The sequence below is a fragment of the Callorhinus ursinus genome, unplaced genomic scaffold, assembly GCF_003265705.2.
Source record: "Callorhinus ursinus isolate GAN/ISIS: 27379988/994484 unplaced genomic scaffold, GSC_fseal_2.0 scaffold16, whole genome shotgun sequence".
NCBI classification, from domain to species: domain Eukaryota; kingdom Metazoa; phylum Chordata; class Mammalia; order Carnivora; family Otariidae; genus Callorhinus; species Callorhinus ursinus.
Genome location: NW_027397078.1, coordinates 2,251,774 through 2,268,598, shown reverse-complemented (window position 1 = coordinate 2,268,598; position 16,825 = coordinate 2,251,774). Strand labels below are relative to the sequence as shown.

The window sequence follows — 16,825 nt, the reverse complement described above, 5'->3', positions numbered from 1 at the left end:
GGATCAAGTCCCGCATCGGGCTCCCTGCTCAGCGGGGAGTCTGCTTCTCCCTCTGACCCTCCCCCCTCTCATGCTCTCTCTCTCTTATAAATAAATAAATAAATCTCTAAAAAATAAACAAATTTAGGGGCGCCTGGGTGGCTCAGTCGTTAAGCATCTGCCTTGGGCTCAGGTCATGGTCCCAGGGTCCTGGGATCAAGCCCCGCACCGGGCTCCCTCCTCGGCAGGGAGCCTGCTTCTCCCTCTCCCACTCCCCCTGCTTGTGTTCCCTCTCTCGCTGTGTCTCTGTCAAATAAATAAATAAAATCTTTAGAAAAATAAAAAATAAACAAATTTAAAAAAATAAAATAACATGTAGCGTATTATTAGTTTCAGAGGTAGAGTTCAGTGATTCATCAGTCTTATATAACACCCAGTGCTCATTACATCCCATGCCCTCCTTAATGTCCATCACCCAGTTACCTCTTCCCCCCAACCCCCTCCCCTCCAGCAACCCTCAGTTTGTTTTCTAGAGTTAAGAGTCTCTTATAGTTTGTCTCCCTCTCTGATTTCGTCTTGCTTTATTTTCCCCTCCCTTCCCCTATGATCCTGTTTTGTTTCTTTTTTTTTTTAAAGATTTTATTTATTTATTTGAGAGAGAGAGAGTACAAGCTGGGAGAGAGGCAGAGAGAAGGGGAGAAGCAGACTCCCTGCTGAGCAGGGAGCCCGATGTGCAGCTCCATCCCAGGACCCTGGGATCAGGACCTGAACCGAAGGCAGATGCTTAACCGACTAAGCCACCCAGGCTCCCCTCTCTGTTTTGTTTCTTAAATTCCACATATGAGTGAAATCATACGATATTTGTCTTTGTCTGACTGACTTATTTCACTTAGCATAATACCCTCTAGTTCCATCCATGTTGTTGCAAATGGCAAGATTTTATTTTTTGATGGCTGAGTAATATTCCAGTGTGTGTGTGTGTGTGTGTGTGTGTGTGTGTGTACCACATCCTTTTTTTAAAGATTTTATTTATTTATTTCTTTGAGAGAGAGAGCACAAAGCTGGGGGAGAGGGAGAGGGAGAAGCAGACTCCCCCTGAGCACGGAGTCTAATGCAGGGCTTGATCCCAGGACCCTGAGATCATGACCTGAGCCAAAGGCAGCCGCTTAACCAACTGAACCACCCAGGCACTCCCACATCTTTTTTATCCATTCATCTGTCAATGGACATCTGGGCTCTTCCCATAGTTTGGCTATTGTGGACATTGCTGCTATAAACACTGGGGTGCATGTGCCCCTTCAGATCACTATGTTTGTATCTTTGGGGTAAATACTTAGTAGTGCAATTGCTGGGTCGTAGGGTAGCTCTGTTCTTAAGTTTTTGAGGAACCTCCATACTGTTTTCCAGAGTGGCTGCACCAGCTTGCATTCCCACCAACAGTGTAGGAGGGTTCCCCTTTCTCCGCATCCTCGCCAACATCTGTTGTTTCCCGACTTGGTAATTTCAGCCATTCTGACCGGTGTAAGGTGGTATCTCATTGTGGTTTTGATTTGTATTTCCCTGACGTGGAGCAATGTTAAGCACTCTTTCATGTGTCTGTTGGCCATTTGGATGTCTTCTTTGGAAAAATGTCTGTTCGTGTCTTCTGCCCATGTCTTGATTGGATTATTTGTCTTTTGGGTGTTGAGTTTGTTAAGTTCTTTATAGATTTTGGATACTGGCCCTTTATCTGATAAGACATTTACAAATATCTTCTCCCATTCTGTCGGTTGTCTTTTGGTTTTGTTGACTGTTTCCTTTGCAAAAGCTTTTTATCTTGGTGAAGTCCCAGTAGTTCATTTTCGCCTTTGTTTCCCTGGCCTTTGGAGACGTGTCTAGCAAGAAGTTGCTGCAGCCGGGGTCACGGAGGTTGCTGCCTGTGTTCTCCTCTAGGATTTTGATGGATTCCTGTCTCATCTCACGTTTAGGTCTTTCATACAAGATACTCATTTATTTTTTTTTAAGATTTTATTTATTTATTTGAGAGACAGAGTGTGAGCAAGAGAGTATAAGCAGGGGGAGCAGCAGAGGGAGGGGGAGAAGCAGGCTTCCTGCTGAGCAGGGAGCCCGACGCGGGACTCGATCCCAGGACCCTGAGATCAGGACCCGAGCCGAAGGCAGACGCTTAACCAACTGAGCCACCCAGGCGCCCCACAAGATACTCATTTCATTACAAAGGGGAAATAGTGCTTTTACAATGGAGAAACCTGGAAGGCACCACCTTAATCAAATGATCAAAGCTAACACCAACAATTTTGCAATTAACCAGTACTTTGAGCTTCCGGATACGCTGAAAAGAACACAGTCACTTCTGTGGAATTCCTGCCAAAAATGCATAATGCAAATCAAATCCTGAGGAAACATCAGATAAACCCAAATTGAAGGACATTCTTCCAAAGAACTGCCCTGTGCTCTTCAAAAACATTAAGATCATGCAAGTTAAGAGAAGACCGAGACATTGTTCCAGATTGAAAGAGATTAAAAAGACCAGATAACAGAATGTATCTTGTGACCTAGGATTTCCTTTAACTATAAAAGGACACAGCGAAAGAGGTGAGGGAAATTAAGAGGTACAAACTTCCAGTTATAAAATAAGTCAGAGGGATGAAAGGTACAGCATAGGGGATATAGTAAATAGTATTGTAATAACATTGCATGGTGACTACACTTATAGAATAGTCAAATCACTGTGTGTACACCTGAGATTAACCGTAACATTGTATGTCAACTATACTTCATTTAAAAAAAAAAAAAAAAAGGACAGGGCGCCTGGGTGGCTCAGTTGGTTAAGCGACTGCCATCGGCTCAGGTCATGATCCTGGAGTCCCGGGATCGAGCCCCGCATCGGGCTCCCCGCTCAGCGGGGAGTCTGCTTCTCCCTCTGATCCTCCCACCTCTCATGTGCTCTCTCTCTCTTTCTCGCTCTCTCAAATAAATAAATAAAATCTTTAAAAAAATAAAAATTAAAAATTAAAAAAGGACATTATTGACACTCACTAGGATGGCTATAATCAAAAAGTCAAATAACAAAGTGTTGGTAAGGATGTGGATAAATTGGAACATTCATACTTCGCTGGTAGGAACGGAAGAAAATGTCCTTGTTCTTAGTAAATTCATATTAAAGTATTCAGTTGAAAGGGTATCACGCTTGCAACCACTATTAAATAGTTTAGAAAAGGGAAGCCTGGGTGGCTCAGTTAAATGTCTGCCTTTGGCTTGGGTCACGATCCCAGAGTCCTGGAATCGAGTCCTGCATCGGGCTCGTTGCTCAGCGGGGAGCCTGCTTCTCTCTCTGCCTGCCGCTCCCCCTGCTTGCGCTCTCTCTCTCTCTCTCTCGCTGACAAATAAATAAATGAAATCTTAAAAATATATATAAAAATGGTTTAGAAAAAATATAGATAGAGATGATAGAGATATAGAGGCAGAGGCAGAAAGAACCAGAGAGATATGTTGTTATTATTATGAGACTTGGCATTTTTTTGCCAATCTAATAAGTGAAAAATGGGATCTCATTTGTCTTAATTTGCATCTCTTTAATTACGGGAGACCATTTAAAATGCCCCAGGAACCATAATCTGGAATGACTGCAATGACCACAAAGGCTAAAAGATTTGACAGATAACCCCACCCTTTACTAAGCTCCAGTGATAAAAATATGAAACACCAATCTAGTAGATGTGAAATGGTATCTAATTGTTGTTTTAAATTTTTTAAGATTTTATTTATTTATTTGACAGAGAGAGAGAGAGCACAAGCAGGGGGTGTGGGGGAGAGGGAGAAGCAGGCTCCCCACTGAGCAGGGAGCCCAATGTAGGGCTGGATCCCAGGACCCTGGGATCATGACTTGAGCTGAAGGCAGACACTTAACTGACTGAGCCACCCAGGCACCCCTAATTGTCATTTTAATTTTGCATTTCACTGACAACTAAAGAGATCGGGTTATATTTTCATATACTATACATGTTGGTCATTCCAGGTGTCTTCTGCTCTGAATTACCTACTCGTGTCCACATTCCACTTTCTAGTGTGTTGTTTGTCTTTCTCTTATTGATTTGTAGACGTCCTTTAGATGTCCTAGAGTCTAGATACTAGTTCTTTGTCACACACATCAAAAGACTAGATGGAAACAATTAAGTCTGTGAAGCTCAGGGTCATCCACAGTGAGGATCTTCCAGTTTAAATGCTAGGTCTTACAACTAAGGGAAATATTTCTGGCATATGGTGCCGGTCATTCTTGACTCTACCTGAGTATGTTTGAAAACTGAGAAAAAAATTAAAATGATAATTCAAAAAATGTATGGTCTGTATTTTGTTAAGGAAAGGAATTAGTGTTTGTGCATCTGGACCATGTAATCATTCATTGTATATATGTGTGTATATATATATTCTTACTGTGTTAAATATTTTTCATTTGTAATACATGAATACTAATTTTATGAGTTAAATGCCTATTTAACTTTATGTTAACATTTTTTTTATTTTTTAAAGATTTTATTTATGTATTTGACAGAGAGAGGGAGAAAACAAGCAGAGGGAGCAGCAGAGGGAGAAGCAGGCTCTCCGCTGGGCAGGGAGCCCCACGTGGGGCTTGACCTCAGGACTCCATCCCAGGACCCTGGGATCATGCCCTGAGCCGAAGGCAGACACTTAACCAACTGAGCCACCCAGGCGCCCCTATGTTAACATTTTTTAAGGAGATGAAGCATTCATTTCTCTTCAACTGCCATTGGTATTTCCAAGCAAAGAAGAGGCAATGCCACTCTTTTGTTTAACAGAAAGGGACACTGAAGCCCGGTGTTTTATCAATCTGATTAGACCCTGTTTTCCTTAGTCCCTCAGGTCACGGTGAGGTCCAGCTTGACCTGGGCTTCCTTCTCTCTTCCAACTCCTGCTAAACATGCAGTATGTGCCCAATAAATGCCCCCCTTTGTAATAATAAACACTTCATCAGCCTAGGGACAGAGTGGAGTGTCAGACACTGCTGGGTAAGGGAGGTAAACACCAGGTGCAGCATAAATCCTCAGTGTTGGTGCCGATGGAACCCAAAAGAAATCATTGTTGAGGGGAACTGTTAAGTGCTTTTTAAACATGCTCCCGGATCGATGCTGTGTACTAGCCTCCTAGTTCACAGGGAACACTCACTACTAGTTGCTGGGGTCACCCTCAGGGCAGGAGTGAGTCCAGTAGGGAGTTATGCAGGCATATCAGTTCTCAACGACGAGCCAAGTGCTCACGAGGAATCCCTAGGGGAAGCACAGGCGCCTAATTCGTGCTCCTAGGTGACACAGTAATTACGCTTCTAGCCCGTCTCTGCGGGTGGGTAGGGCTGGAGATTCCTTTAGTTCCCTCACCGGATGGGGAAGGAGAGATCTCGATTTATTTTCCCATCTGTGAAATGGGGGGGGGTGACAAAAGTGGCCAGAAGTCTTGCGCGGGTGGGCAGTCTGGCCGGGTCGCGGGAGCGGGCTTTCCTTCTCCCTCCCCCATCTCTCGCGTCTCAGCTTCTTCAAAGGATTAGGAATCTGACGACTGCAAAGTTTGTTCCCGGGCCGCCAAAGGACCTCCCGGCGCGAACCTTCAAGGGGCTGGAACGGCCCCAAGAAGCCGGATAGGTGCGGGCGCGAACGTTCCGCGCGCCGACGTCCTCCCGCGCCCCGCTCCTCTCAACCTCCCGCTCCTCCTTCCCTCGCTCCTCCGGCTCCCCTCCTCCTCCGTCCCCGCCCCTCTCCTGCCCTCTCATTGGCCGAGCTGGCCGGCCGGGCCTCCCCGGGATTTAAAGGGCCCGCTCTCCGCGCCGCCCAGGGAGCCGCAGCTGGTCCCGGCCTTGCGGCCTGCGGGGGAGGCTGCCCGGAGGAGGCGGCGACGGTGGCGGCGGCGGTGCGTCCCCGGGCCCCAGGACCGCGGCTTCCTTCCTGCCAGGTAAGTCGCCAGCAGTGCGCGTGCGGCTGCCCCGCTCCCATCCTGAGCCGGCCTCCCCGCGCGGGTCTGCAGCGCGTGTCCTGGGGCCCCCTCTCCATCACCTTTCCCACTGCTCCAATTGCTACATCCCCTAGTGCCAACTTCACCTCCCTGCAGCTCCCGGGCTTGGGCAGAGCTTTGTTGGCGGCTGCAAGAGGCCAGGTGGGGGTGAGATGGGGCGCGCGGGGGATACAGGACACCCCCCACATCCGTAGAAGAAGAGATGCACACGGCCCCCAAGTGTCACAGGATCTCCCTCTTTGCCCTCCACACACAGTGACTCTACCTTGGAAACCAGGGGGGCCCCGCATTTGATACGTGGGCCTAGAATGTACACCGTTCAATTACATCGGACCCGGACTGTTCACAGCATACGAGAGACCCGGGTCCTTCATTCACCACAGGTCATGGGCTGTGTGTGTGTGCACCCAGGACGCCCATTCACACACACAGTTGGTGGCTCTGTCTGATGTACCTGACGTTCACACCCTCCCTCAGCCCTCCAGGACCACGTCTCCACACGGACAGCCCCAAACTGAAATCTGAGTGTTCAAGTCCATCCCTTGAGCATGGTCTGCCCCATGGACATCCTGGCTCCCTCTCTGTCCCCACTTTGACAGGTCTATCCATCTGTCCATCCATCCGTGGGGGTCCGCAATGGCCACCTTCAGCCGCCAGGAATTTTTCCAGCAACTGCTGCAGGGCTGTCTCCTGCCTACTGCCCAGCAGGGCCTTGACCAAATCTGGCTGCTCCTTGCCATCTGTCTCACCTGCCGCCTCCTCTGGAGGCTTGGTAAGTGCTTGCCACACCAGGTGCCGCCACAGGAGGCCATATCACACATACCACATTTCATCCATCCCAAGCCACATTTTATCCTGCTACATCTTGCCATGCCAAGCCGGACGCCAACGTGTCTAGCCCACCACATCCCACCAGCGCAAGTGCCATTCCATTACACCACGTCCTGCTATGCCCAACCACCCCATGCCACACCACACCAAGCCACGTCCTGCCATGGCAAGTCATGTCTTTCAGTACGCCTGGGTTCTGGGATTCTAGAAAGATGAGCTTCTTGGATCTTGGGATCCTGAAATGTCTCCATCCCAAGGTTACAAGATTCTGGGATGCTGATGTCAGCTATAGAATCCCAAAGTACCATGTTACAGGGTTTGGGCATTTTGGCAAATTGAAATTCTCACATTCTAGCCTTCCAAAATGCTGGCATTCTGGATTTCAAGACTCCGGGCATGATGAGATTTCTGGATTGTAGGATTCTGGAATGTTTCCACAATCGTGGCAAGCCTATATCCAAACGATAAGATTCCAAGTTCCCAAATTTCCCATAGGATGCTGAGAATTTTGGAAATCTGAGATTCAAAGGTTCTATTACTTTCTTTTTCTTTTCTTTTTTTTTCAAGTTTATTTATTTATTTTTTTTAGTAATCTCTTCACCCAACGTGGGGCTTGAACTCATGACCCAAGATCAAGAGTTGCACGCTCCCCTGACAGGTCTGTCCATCTGTCAGGTGCCCCCCCCTTTTTTTCTTTTATTTTAAATGGATTTTTTTTCCCCAGGTTCATCATTTTGAAATATTTCGAAGTTACCGGAAAGTTAAGCTGAGAGAATAATGTTATGAGCACCTATATATGCATTACCAGATTCTCCAACTGACATCTTGACACGTTAGCTCTATATCTATATATCTGTCTACCTATCATCTTCCTAAATCTTGTGAAGAACGTGCTGACACTTCACCCCAAACCCTTCAGTGTGTGCATCCCCCAAGAACAAGGACATCTTCCCCCAACAAGCACACCCTCCACCCTCACGCCTCAAGAAATGTAATCTGGGTGCAATAATAATTATCCAACAGAAGTTGATATTCACATTTCCCCCAGGGTTCCCAAAATGTCCTTTATAGATGTTTCTTTCCTTTAAACCCAAGCCCCGCCCCCTCTCCTGCCCCCCTCTCAAACCCACTCGCTTCGGGGGGGGGGGGGGCCCTGCAATCTCACCAAACATTCCAGCCTCTCTTCTGCCCTCTGCCCACTTGCCCTCCCTTCCTCCCAGCCCACCCAACTTCCCTTTCCTGTTCTCTTTCTCTCTCTCTCTCTCTCTCTCTCTCTCTCTCGCCCCTGAAGGGTTGCCATCCTACCTGAAGCATGCAAGCACCGTGGCAGGTGGGTTCTTCAGCCTCTACCACTTCTTCCAGCTGCACATGGTTTGGGTCGTGCTGCTCAGCCTCCTGTGCTACCTCGTGCTGTTCCTCTGCCGACATTCCTCCCATCGCGGCGTCTTCCTCTCGGTCACCATCCTCATCTACCTACTCATGGGGTATGGACGCGAGTCCTCCTCCCCGCGCCGTTGGCCAAGGCGCCAGCGGGGCCCCCAGGCCACTCCTCCGTGAGGCTGTCCAGGACAAGGAGTGCATAGGGGATGGGGGGGGGCAATCTGGGAGACTGGTGCTTTCTGAAGGCTACGGTACCGGACAGGCGGGGCTTGGGCTCCCCCTGGAGGAGGGAGTCCTGGAGAATTATTTCTCCAGGAGATTGTGCGGGACGGGAGGGGGGAGGGATATATAGCCTTCTCTGCACCTTGGTTTCCCCCACTTTGTGGTCTCTGAGACCATGGGAGTCATGGAGCCAAGACCACCTTTTTTCCGTAGTGAGATGCACATGGTGGACACTGTGACATGGCACAAGATGCGAGGTAGGCAACCCCGGCCCTCTCGCCTGCCCTGGTTGTCCTGCCCCACTCCACAGCTCCTAATTCCCCCAACCCTGTCTGTCCTTCCCCGCTTTTCTCCCTCATCTGCCCGCCCCAGTGGGCATGTGGGCCTCAGATTCCCCTGACATCTGTGTCTCTCCCATGCCTCCCCACCCCACCGCTGTCCGTCTGTCCTATCTCATGTACGCACGCGCCTGACACTTGAGTCAGGGCGTCTGCTGGTCCCGGGCCCACCTGCTCACCTGCCTGTCTGACACCGTGCCCACCTGTTTGCACTTGACCTCCTGTTTTCCTACCACCTCTCACCCGGTGCTCCCCGTTCCCCCACGCGGACCTGCTCTTTGCCTGTCCACTTGACCATGGGCGCCATACATAGGGGCCCAGATGATCGTGGCCATGAAGGCGGTGTCTCTGGGCTTCGACCTGGACCGGGGCGAGGTGGGTGCAGTGCCCTCGCCCATGGAGTTCATGGGCTACCTCTACTTCGTGGGCACCATCGTCTTTGGGCCCTGGATATCCTTCCACAGCTACCTACAGGCTGTCCAAGGCCGCCCACTGGTGAGGTCCTGGGTGGACAGGTGGGCAGGGACTGTGGGAGCCACCGTGGGGCAATGTTCATGGAGCCTTGATCCCCACAGAGCCGCCGATGGCTGCAGAAGGTGGCCCGGAGCCTGGCGCTGGCCCTGCTGTGCCTTGTGCTGTCCACCTGTGTGGGCCCCTACCTCTTCCCATACTTCATCCCCCTTGATGGTGACCGCCTCCTTCGCAAGTGAGCACAGCCTTCGAGGCCTCTGCCCAACAGTGAGGGGGTTGGGTAGGGACTTGGGGTCTCCCCGGCTCTGAGCCTGTCTCTTAATCCTTCTGTCTGTCTTCTGTTACTACAGCAAGAAACGCAAAGCCAGGTAAATGAGGGCAGGTGCTAAGGGCGAGTGGGGCTGACTGGGGGTTGGGGGGGTCGCAGTCTGTGGCCGGTTTGTTCTGTAAGTCCGAGACTGTCTGGCAATCTATCCCACGACTAGACAGAGACTGAGTGTCTATGGCTGTTGTTTGACCACGATTGGCTCTGTGACTCTATATGACTGACACTCCAACACATAACTGTGCCTGGCTGTCCATCTAGTCCACAGCTAGGAACAAATCATGTGACGACAATGGGGAGTGACAAGTATGTATTGGTGGGTGACGCTGACCTGCCTGTGACGCTGGCTAGGGGTGTATATGGGTTGTTTGCCTGTCAGCCACTCACCCTCCATGTGGGACTGGTGTTCCGGCTGTCTCGCTGTGCCATTTTCAATGATGGGATGTGTGCCTGTCCCTGGATAAGATAAAGTGGGGTCGTCCATAACTCTGGCTGGGAATGGGTCTGTTGTGTGTGTGTCTGTGATGGATTCCGCCTGTGAGTCTGCCTTCTCTGGCCGCCTGGTGCTGTCTGGCTGAGGGCTCATGACCGACCGTGTGTCTGTGCCTGTCTGGGACCAACCATCCACCTCTGGTGTGACTGTAGGATTTCATCCAGCTGTTTGATTGTATGACACAGTGCCCCACTCACTGGCTGCTGATGGTGGCTGATGCTGAATGAAGCTCGCAAAGGGTGGAGGGACTTGCCCAGTGTCACCTAGCTAAGCAGCCGGACAATATTCCCAGGCCTGATTCCAGAACCTACACTTTTTCCGGGACGCGGTCTCTTTTTCACCATGTCTGATTGTTCAGCTGACAGGATGACTGGATTGAGCATAGTATTGTGTACGTGTGCAAAGCAGGATGCTTGGTGGTGTCTGTGCCTGAGTAAAGGACTCTGGTGTATCTTCCGGTCACTGGGTCAGACTGGAGAGCTGCGAGGCTGGGAGTCTGAGAGCGTTTGTGCCTGGCCCCGTGGCTGTGTCGGTGTGTAGCATGGTGAGGTCGGGCCTCTGACAGTGGCTGGGTCTGGATGTCTGGCCCCAGGAGGCTACAGGACCGTGTCATACTGTAGGGCGGCTCACACTTTTGTTTGGGGTGCGTGAAACTGACGGCGTACGCATGCGTGTGACTATCTTTTGCTGCCATGTTTCTGTCTTGTCTACAAACAACTCCAGCCAGACTCCAGGTCCTCTCTGACTCTCTTTCCTTTCTTCTCTGCTGCCTTCCTGACCCCTGGGGGCCCTAGGGGCACCATGGTAAGGTGAGTCTGCAGAGTGGGGCTGGGGATGCTGACACATGGCGGGGTGTCATGCCGGGGGCCTAGGAGTGATCCCTCTCTCCCCACTACTTTCTCCCCAGGTGGCTGCGAGCCTACGAGAGTGCTGTCTCCTTCCACTTCAGCAACTATTTTGTGGGCTTTCTGTCCGAGGCCACGGCCACGTTGGCAGGGGCCGGCTTCACCGAGGAGAAGGATCACCTGGAATGGTGGGGAGGGCTGGGGGGGCCCCTCCCTCTCCCACAGGGTGTTGCCTAGAGGAGCTGCAGGGAGGGGGGAGGGAGTCCCGGGGGGAGGGAACAGCTAAGACGAAAGTATGGAGGTTAGATGGATGGGTTGAGACCCCAAATGAATTTGCAGGTCTCTTTTGCCTACAGGGACCTGACGGTGTCCAAGCCACTGAACGTGGAGCTGCCCCGGTCCATGGTAGAAGTTGTCACAAGCTGGAACCTGCCCATGTCTTATTGGCTAAATAACTGTGAGTCACCAAGTCACCACTCCAAGAGAGCTGGGAGTGCTCAACCCAGGCCCTTTTCCATTCATATAACAAACATTTACTGAGAACCTATTGTGTACTAGGCACTGAAGATACTGCAGGGACGAGGAAAAAAAACAAAACCAAAGTCCCTGGCCCCTGTGGAGTTGGCATTTTTGTGGGGAGAGCAGACAGAGAAAAAAAAATACGTAATAGTTCAAGTAGTGACAGGTGCTATGGTAACAAAAAAAAAATGAAGCAGGTAAAGATGATCTGGGAGTGTTGGCAGGAGTCCGGGGGGGGAGTGTTGCAATATTAAATAAATTAGCCAGAGCAAGTCCTACGGAGGAGGTGACATTTGAGCAAAGACCTGAGCAAGGTGAAAGAACAAGCAATGCCGATATGTCGGGGAGGAGGGGAGCAGATGGCGGGAACAGCCAGTGCAAAGGCCCTGAGGCAGCATACTGGGCAGGTGTCTGAGGAACAGGGAGGAGACGGGTGCAGTGGGAGCAGAGTGAGCGAGGGGATCAATGGCAGGAGGGGAGGGCAGAGAGGTGACAGGGGCCTGGAGGGAGGATTGGGGCTTTTTCTCTGAGAAATGGAGCCACAGCAGGGGTGTGAGCAGGGGAGGGCTGAGGGCTGACTCGGGTTGTAACAGGGCCTTCTGGCTGCTGTGAGAGCAGACAGGGTGCAAGCTGTAAGGAGGCCATGGCAGTAGTCCAAGCAAGCTACGGCGGTGGTGGCAGGGAATGTGGAGAAGAGAGGGCAGATTCTGGATACATACTGAAGGTGGAACTGACGGGATTTGCTGAGAGTTTGCTTGTGGGAATATGGGGGGGGGAGGGCAGAGCGAGGGTGAGTCTAGGATTTTGCCCTGAGGACCTGGAAGAGTCTCTTGGACATTGGCTGAACTTGGGGGCACTATGGGAGGAGCAGGTTGGGAGGGAAGATCCGGAGCTAAGTTTTGGACATGGGACGTTTGGGCCCATTATAAAGATTTTATCCTGGGGGTTCCAACAGGTCGCGGGTTCCTCACCTTGCCCTCTGGCCCCCCGGGGAAGGGCAGAGGGGATCCCAGGAGACTCTTGACCCACATCTCCCCCTTCCAGATGTTTTCAAGAATGCTCTCCGCCTGGGGACCTTCTCAGCGGTGCTGGTCACCTATGCCGCCAGTGCCCTCCTGCACGTGAGCAGGGCAGAGCGGGGATGTGGGGTGGGGAGAGCTGGGTGGGGAGGGGGGCAGGGCCTCCTCCTTACTCACCTCACTGCCCCCTGGGCCCTCCAGGGCTTCAGCTTCCATCTGGCTGCGGTGCTGCTGTCCCTGGCGTTTATCACTTACGTGGAACATGGTGAGTGCCGAGCCCAGCCCAGCAGATGGGACGGAAGGTGGGGGCAGGGCTAGAACCACTGTCCCCTGAGGCTAACCTGAACACCCCCCCCCCCCCCCGCTTACCTTCCTGGCATGCACCCCAGTCCTCCGGAAGCGCCTGGCTCGGATCCTCAGTGCCTGCGTCTTGTCGAAACGGTGCCCACCAAACTGTTCGCACCAGCATCGCTTGGTGAGGGTTCTGCCCGGGCAACCTCATGCCCAACACTCCCCCTCAAAAATGTTACTTCCGTCTCCATCTTAATCTGTCTCAGGGTGCCCAGCTTCCTCTTCTGGTGCCTGAGCAATCCCCAGAACCTCACTTCTATTCACTGGCATCCATTTCTCTCACAAACATTTATCAAGCCCCTGCTGTATACACACCTGGCATCTGTCCCCCCACCCCCCCTGAACATTTATTGAGCACCTGCTGACATCAGGCACTATTCTAGGCACTGGAGACACAGTGGTGAACAAAAGAGACTAAAATCCCAGCCCTATGGGACAAGCATTTTAACAGATGAGACAGTAAATTTTTAAAGTCAGTAAAGTATAATAGTTTCTTAGATTGTGATGAATGCCAAGGAGAAAAGACATGAGGGAAAGGGGAAGGGAAGTATGGAGGGGGTGAGTGGTTCCAATTTTAAATAGGGAAGTGACTTTTGAGTTCTTTAACTGAAGGAGATGAGGAAGAGAAGCATTCCAGGCAAAGCGAGAACAATGGGTGTAAAAGCTCTGACATGGGAGAGAGCCTGGAATATTTGAGGAACAACAAGGCGGCCAGTGTGGCTTGAGCAGAGCGAGTGAGGGGGGAGAGTGGTGGGTCTCGTAGGTCATGGTGGGGATTTGTTTCGGTTTGTTTTTTCATTGTTTGCAATAATATGGACAACCTCAGGTTTTTCTCCCACCCCGCAACCGATGTTTATCACCATAAGCCCCCAGCTCAAGCCCCTCCATTCTTCCTCCTCTGCCTGAACACTCGCATCTCCCCCTGGATGCCCTCAGGCTAACAGTACCCTCATCCTTGGATACCTCTGGAGCTCCCATAGGAAGTTCCAAACCATCTTTTTCCTACCCCAGGGGGTGCCCTGTGCCCTGGACATCCTCATTCCTGGGAACCACTGGGCCTTGTGCATCTCCCTGGGCTCCCCTGCCCAGGTGGGGCTGGGGGACAGTGAGTAGATCCAGCTGCCAAGCATATCCATCTGTCCCCCACAGGGCCTGGGGGTGCGAGCCTTAAACCTGCTCTTTGGGGCCCTGGCCATCTTCCACCTGGCCTACCTGGGCTCCCTGTTTGATGTCGATGTGGATGACACCACAGAGGAGCAGGTGAGGTGGGGCCCTGGGCTGGAGGTTACTTAGGGATGTGCTACCTGCTCATGGGAACCATGAGAACAAAGGTGAAGAGGCTGAGGCATTGAGGACCTTGTGTCATGTGTCTATCTAGCTTGCAAAGCTAGTGCTCCTCGCTCCTTCTTTCCCAGGGTCCTTCTGGTTGATTTGTCCTGTTGGGGCTTTTATTAGGGTGAAGCGTGCAAACTATGTTTATTTTACTTATAAAATTTATTTTATGGAGATGGTGTGCAAAATCCAGGTTTTATCTTTTTTTTAAGATTTTATTTATTTGAGAGAGAGAGAAAACAGGAGCAGAGGGAGGGGCAGAGGGAGAGGGAGAAGTGGGGTCCTTGCTAAGCAAGGACCCCAACGCAGGGGCTTGATCCCAGGACCTCAGGATCATGACCTGAGCCGAAGGCAGCCCCTTAACCAACTGAGCCACCCAGGTGTCCCCAGGTTTTACTTTTCAAAAAATTAATTATTTCATCATATTTTTGTCTGGGTAGAATTCGCAAGGTTTCTTTCTTATTTAATTAAGGAAGTATTTTTACTCAGATTGAATGTGCAAACTCTGGATTCTGCTTTAAAAATGCACATTAAAATGTATGTACTATTTTTATTCATGTGGAGTATGCACATTCCAGATTTTACTCCTTTTTAAATGAAAGACGATTTTAAAAATACTGTTTCTTCATATGGCTCTTGCAGGATCCAGGTTTTGCTTCTCTCTTAGTTGAATTTTTAATTTTTAATTGAAAATAAAACTTACTTTCTATTTTGTCATTAAAAACAATTTTTAATCTTCATTCAGGTTGAGTGTGCAAAATCTGGGTTTTTATTTTTATTAAAACATTTAAAAATAGTTCATGTATATATCACAAGGTTCAAAAACAAAACAGTATTCAAGATGTTCAGGGAAAAGTCTTGCTCCTACTGTCTACTTCCTCCCCTCTTACAGGTAACTACTTTTAATCATTTTATTAAAATATCCTTCTAAAATATAAGCGCAATAGTATATTTATAATATATTTTAATTCCCTCCCTCACCCCAGGTTTTACCCTAAAATAACTCACGAATGAAACTGTTCTGCATGTCGCTGTTTTCACATAATAGTTCTTGAAAATCTTCCACATAAGTACATGGAATGTCCTCATTCGTTTTCCATTGCTAGGATATGACAATATGACACAGTGTAGTTTGTCCCTTATCAGCGAACACCGAGGCGATTTCCAGCCCTTTCCTATTGCAGATGGTGCTGCAGCAAGTAATCATACCCTCGTACCCATGTGGATTCACACAGGTGCAGACAGAACTATAGGATCTAGCCTCCATAGTTACAATGAAAAAGTTTCTTTTTTGCCTCCCCCGCCAGCCGTGTGTGACCATATCTGTTGCCCTACCAACAGAGTGCCTCTCAGACTTCCTGGATAGGTTTGCCTGTTTGAGAGGAGGAAGATTATGAGTGAAGCTGAGTATCTTTTCATATATTTAAGGGCCAGTGGGGTTTTTCCTTAGTGAGAATGGCATACTCCCCTCCTTTGCCAGTTTTTTTTTTCTTTTTGAAAAATCGCTTTCTAGGAGCTCCTTCTGTATTAGGGAGAGTACAGGGCAGAGGATGGAATTGCCTTGTTTTGTTTTTAAAATAATATTTGAAGAAGAAAACATGAAACACACACACACACACACACACCCACACCGGAATCTGCTTACCTTTTATATGTACCCAGTCTCTTCTCTGGGGCCTCACCTAGGGTTACCATGGAGTCACAGAAATGTCCTGGAACAAAGGATGGGTTTTCCTGAGACCTTTCTTTGTTCTTGCCAAGTGGGACTGTCACCTCTTTCTCTCCCACAGGGCTACGGCATGGCATACACTGTCCACAAGTGGTCAGAGCTCAGCTGGGCCAGTCACTGGGTCACTTTTGGATGTTGGATCTTCTATCGTCTCATAGGCTGAGGCACATCTGTGGACCCTCATAGCTCCCTCAAGACCCCTCCTCAGGGTGCCAGCTCTGATGGGGGATGAGGGAAGGCCCTATCTCTAATTCTTGACCCCTCTCCATCCTTGACCCCCCGACGCCCCTACACACACACACACACACACACACACACAATTTCCATGCCTGTCGATCCCCACTCCACCACAAGGCGGGAAGGGGGTGGTCCCTGCTGGGGCCTAGGGGTGGAGGATGCTCGGGGAAGCAGGGAGGGGGAGATCCAGGGCCTCCCCGCCTTCCTTCTCCCTTTTTATATACAGTTTGTTATTGTCAAATAAAAGTAGGAAAGATACAAAAGGCTCTTTCTTCACTGCTCAGTGGGGAACAATTGAGTGAGGAATGGACACAGCACGGATAAAGGTTTGGAAGCTGTAAATCCTGAAGAGGGAGCAGGTCGTGATCGGTTCATGATTAATTTATTATTGTTCAGGGTTGGATGATGAGCCCGAGGACTGCACAGCCTGATTTGAGTGGAGCCAGGACAGCCTGGATAGTTGGATGTGGAATGGGGGGGGGGGGGCGGAACCTGCTACTAGCTGGCTGGAAAACTGATTGGTTTTCTGATTGGTTATTCTGAGTAGGACAGGGAGGGGGGAAACAAGACAGATTGTGGGTTCTAATTGGATAGGAAGGTCTGGGATAGGTCTGGGTTTTGACTGCGCAGCCTGGGGTGCCCGCGGGCTTAGGGTTACGGAGTTCGGGTTGGCCCTTTAGAGTTGGCACAGGGAGACTAACGGTCCTCATGCCAATTGGCCAGCAAGGCTGAGGAG

General features: G+C 50.2%; 1 protein-coding gene and 1 long non-coding RNA gene across 5 annotated transcripts in view; one reads left to right on the top strand and one right to left on the bottom strand.

Annotated features, from left to right (window-relative positions):
- LOC141374266 (uncharacterized) overlaps positions 1-8,259 on the bottom strand; it is a 32,384-nt gene extending 24,125 nt beyond the window's left edge. Inside the window, exon 1 of the long non-coding RNA XR_012381010.1 lies at positions 8,134-8,259. This is a non-coding gene — a long non-coding RNA (uncharacterized lncRNA). The remainder of the gene's footprint in view (positions 1-8,133) is intronic.
- PORCN (porcupine O-acyltransferase) lies at positions 5,808-16,335 on the top strand. 4 transcript variants are annotated; one of them, XM_073901842.1, is made up of 15 exons: positions 5,808-5,937; positions 6,597-6,769; positions 8,120-8,312; positions 8,644-8,687; positions 9,082-9,263; positions 9,344-9,474; positions 9,590-9,607; positions 10,852-10,866; positions 10,965-11,090; positions 11,259-11,359; positions 12,466-12,542; positions 12,642-12,705; positions 12,830-12,915; positions 13,941-14,051; positions 15,914-16,335. In XM_073901842.1, exons 2-15 carry the CDS (start codon positions 6,634-6,636, stop codon positions 16,013-16,015), a joined length of 1,386 nt encoding a protein of 461 aa, XP_073757943.1. In that variant the 5' UTR covers positions 5,808-5,937; positions 6,597-6,633; the 3' UTR covers positions 16,016-16,335. The 4 variants fall into 4 exon arrangements, with proteins under 4 accessions (XP_073757943.1, XP_073757944.1, XP_073757945.1 ...); XM_073901845.1 differs by lacking the exon at positions 5,808-5,937 and adding an exon at positions 7,553-7,660 and having other exon boundaries at positions 6,650-6,769; XM_073901843.1 differs by lacking the exons at positions 9,590-9,607; positions 10,852-10,866.
- The last annotated feature ends 490 nt before the right edge of the window (positions 16,336-16,825 follow it).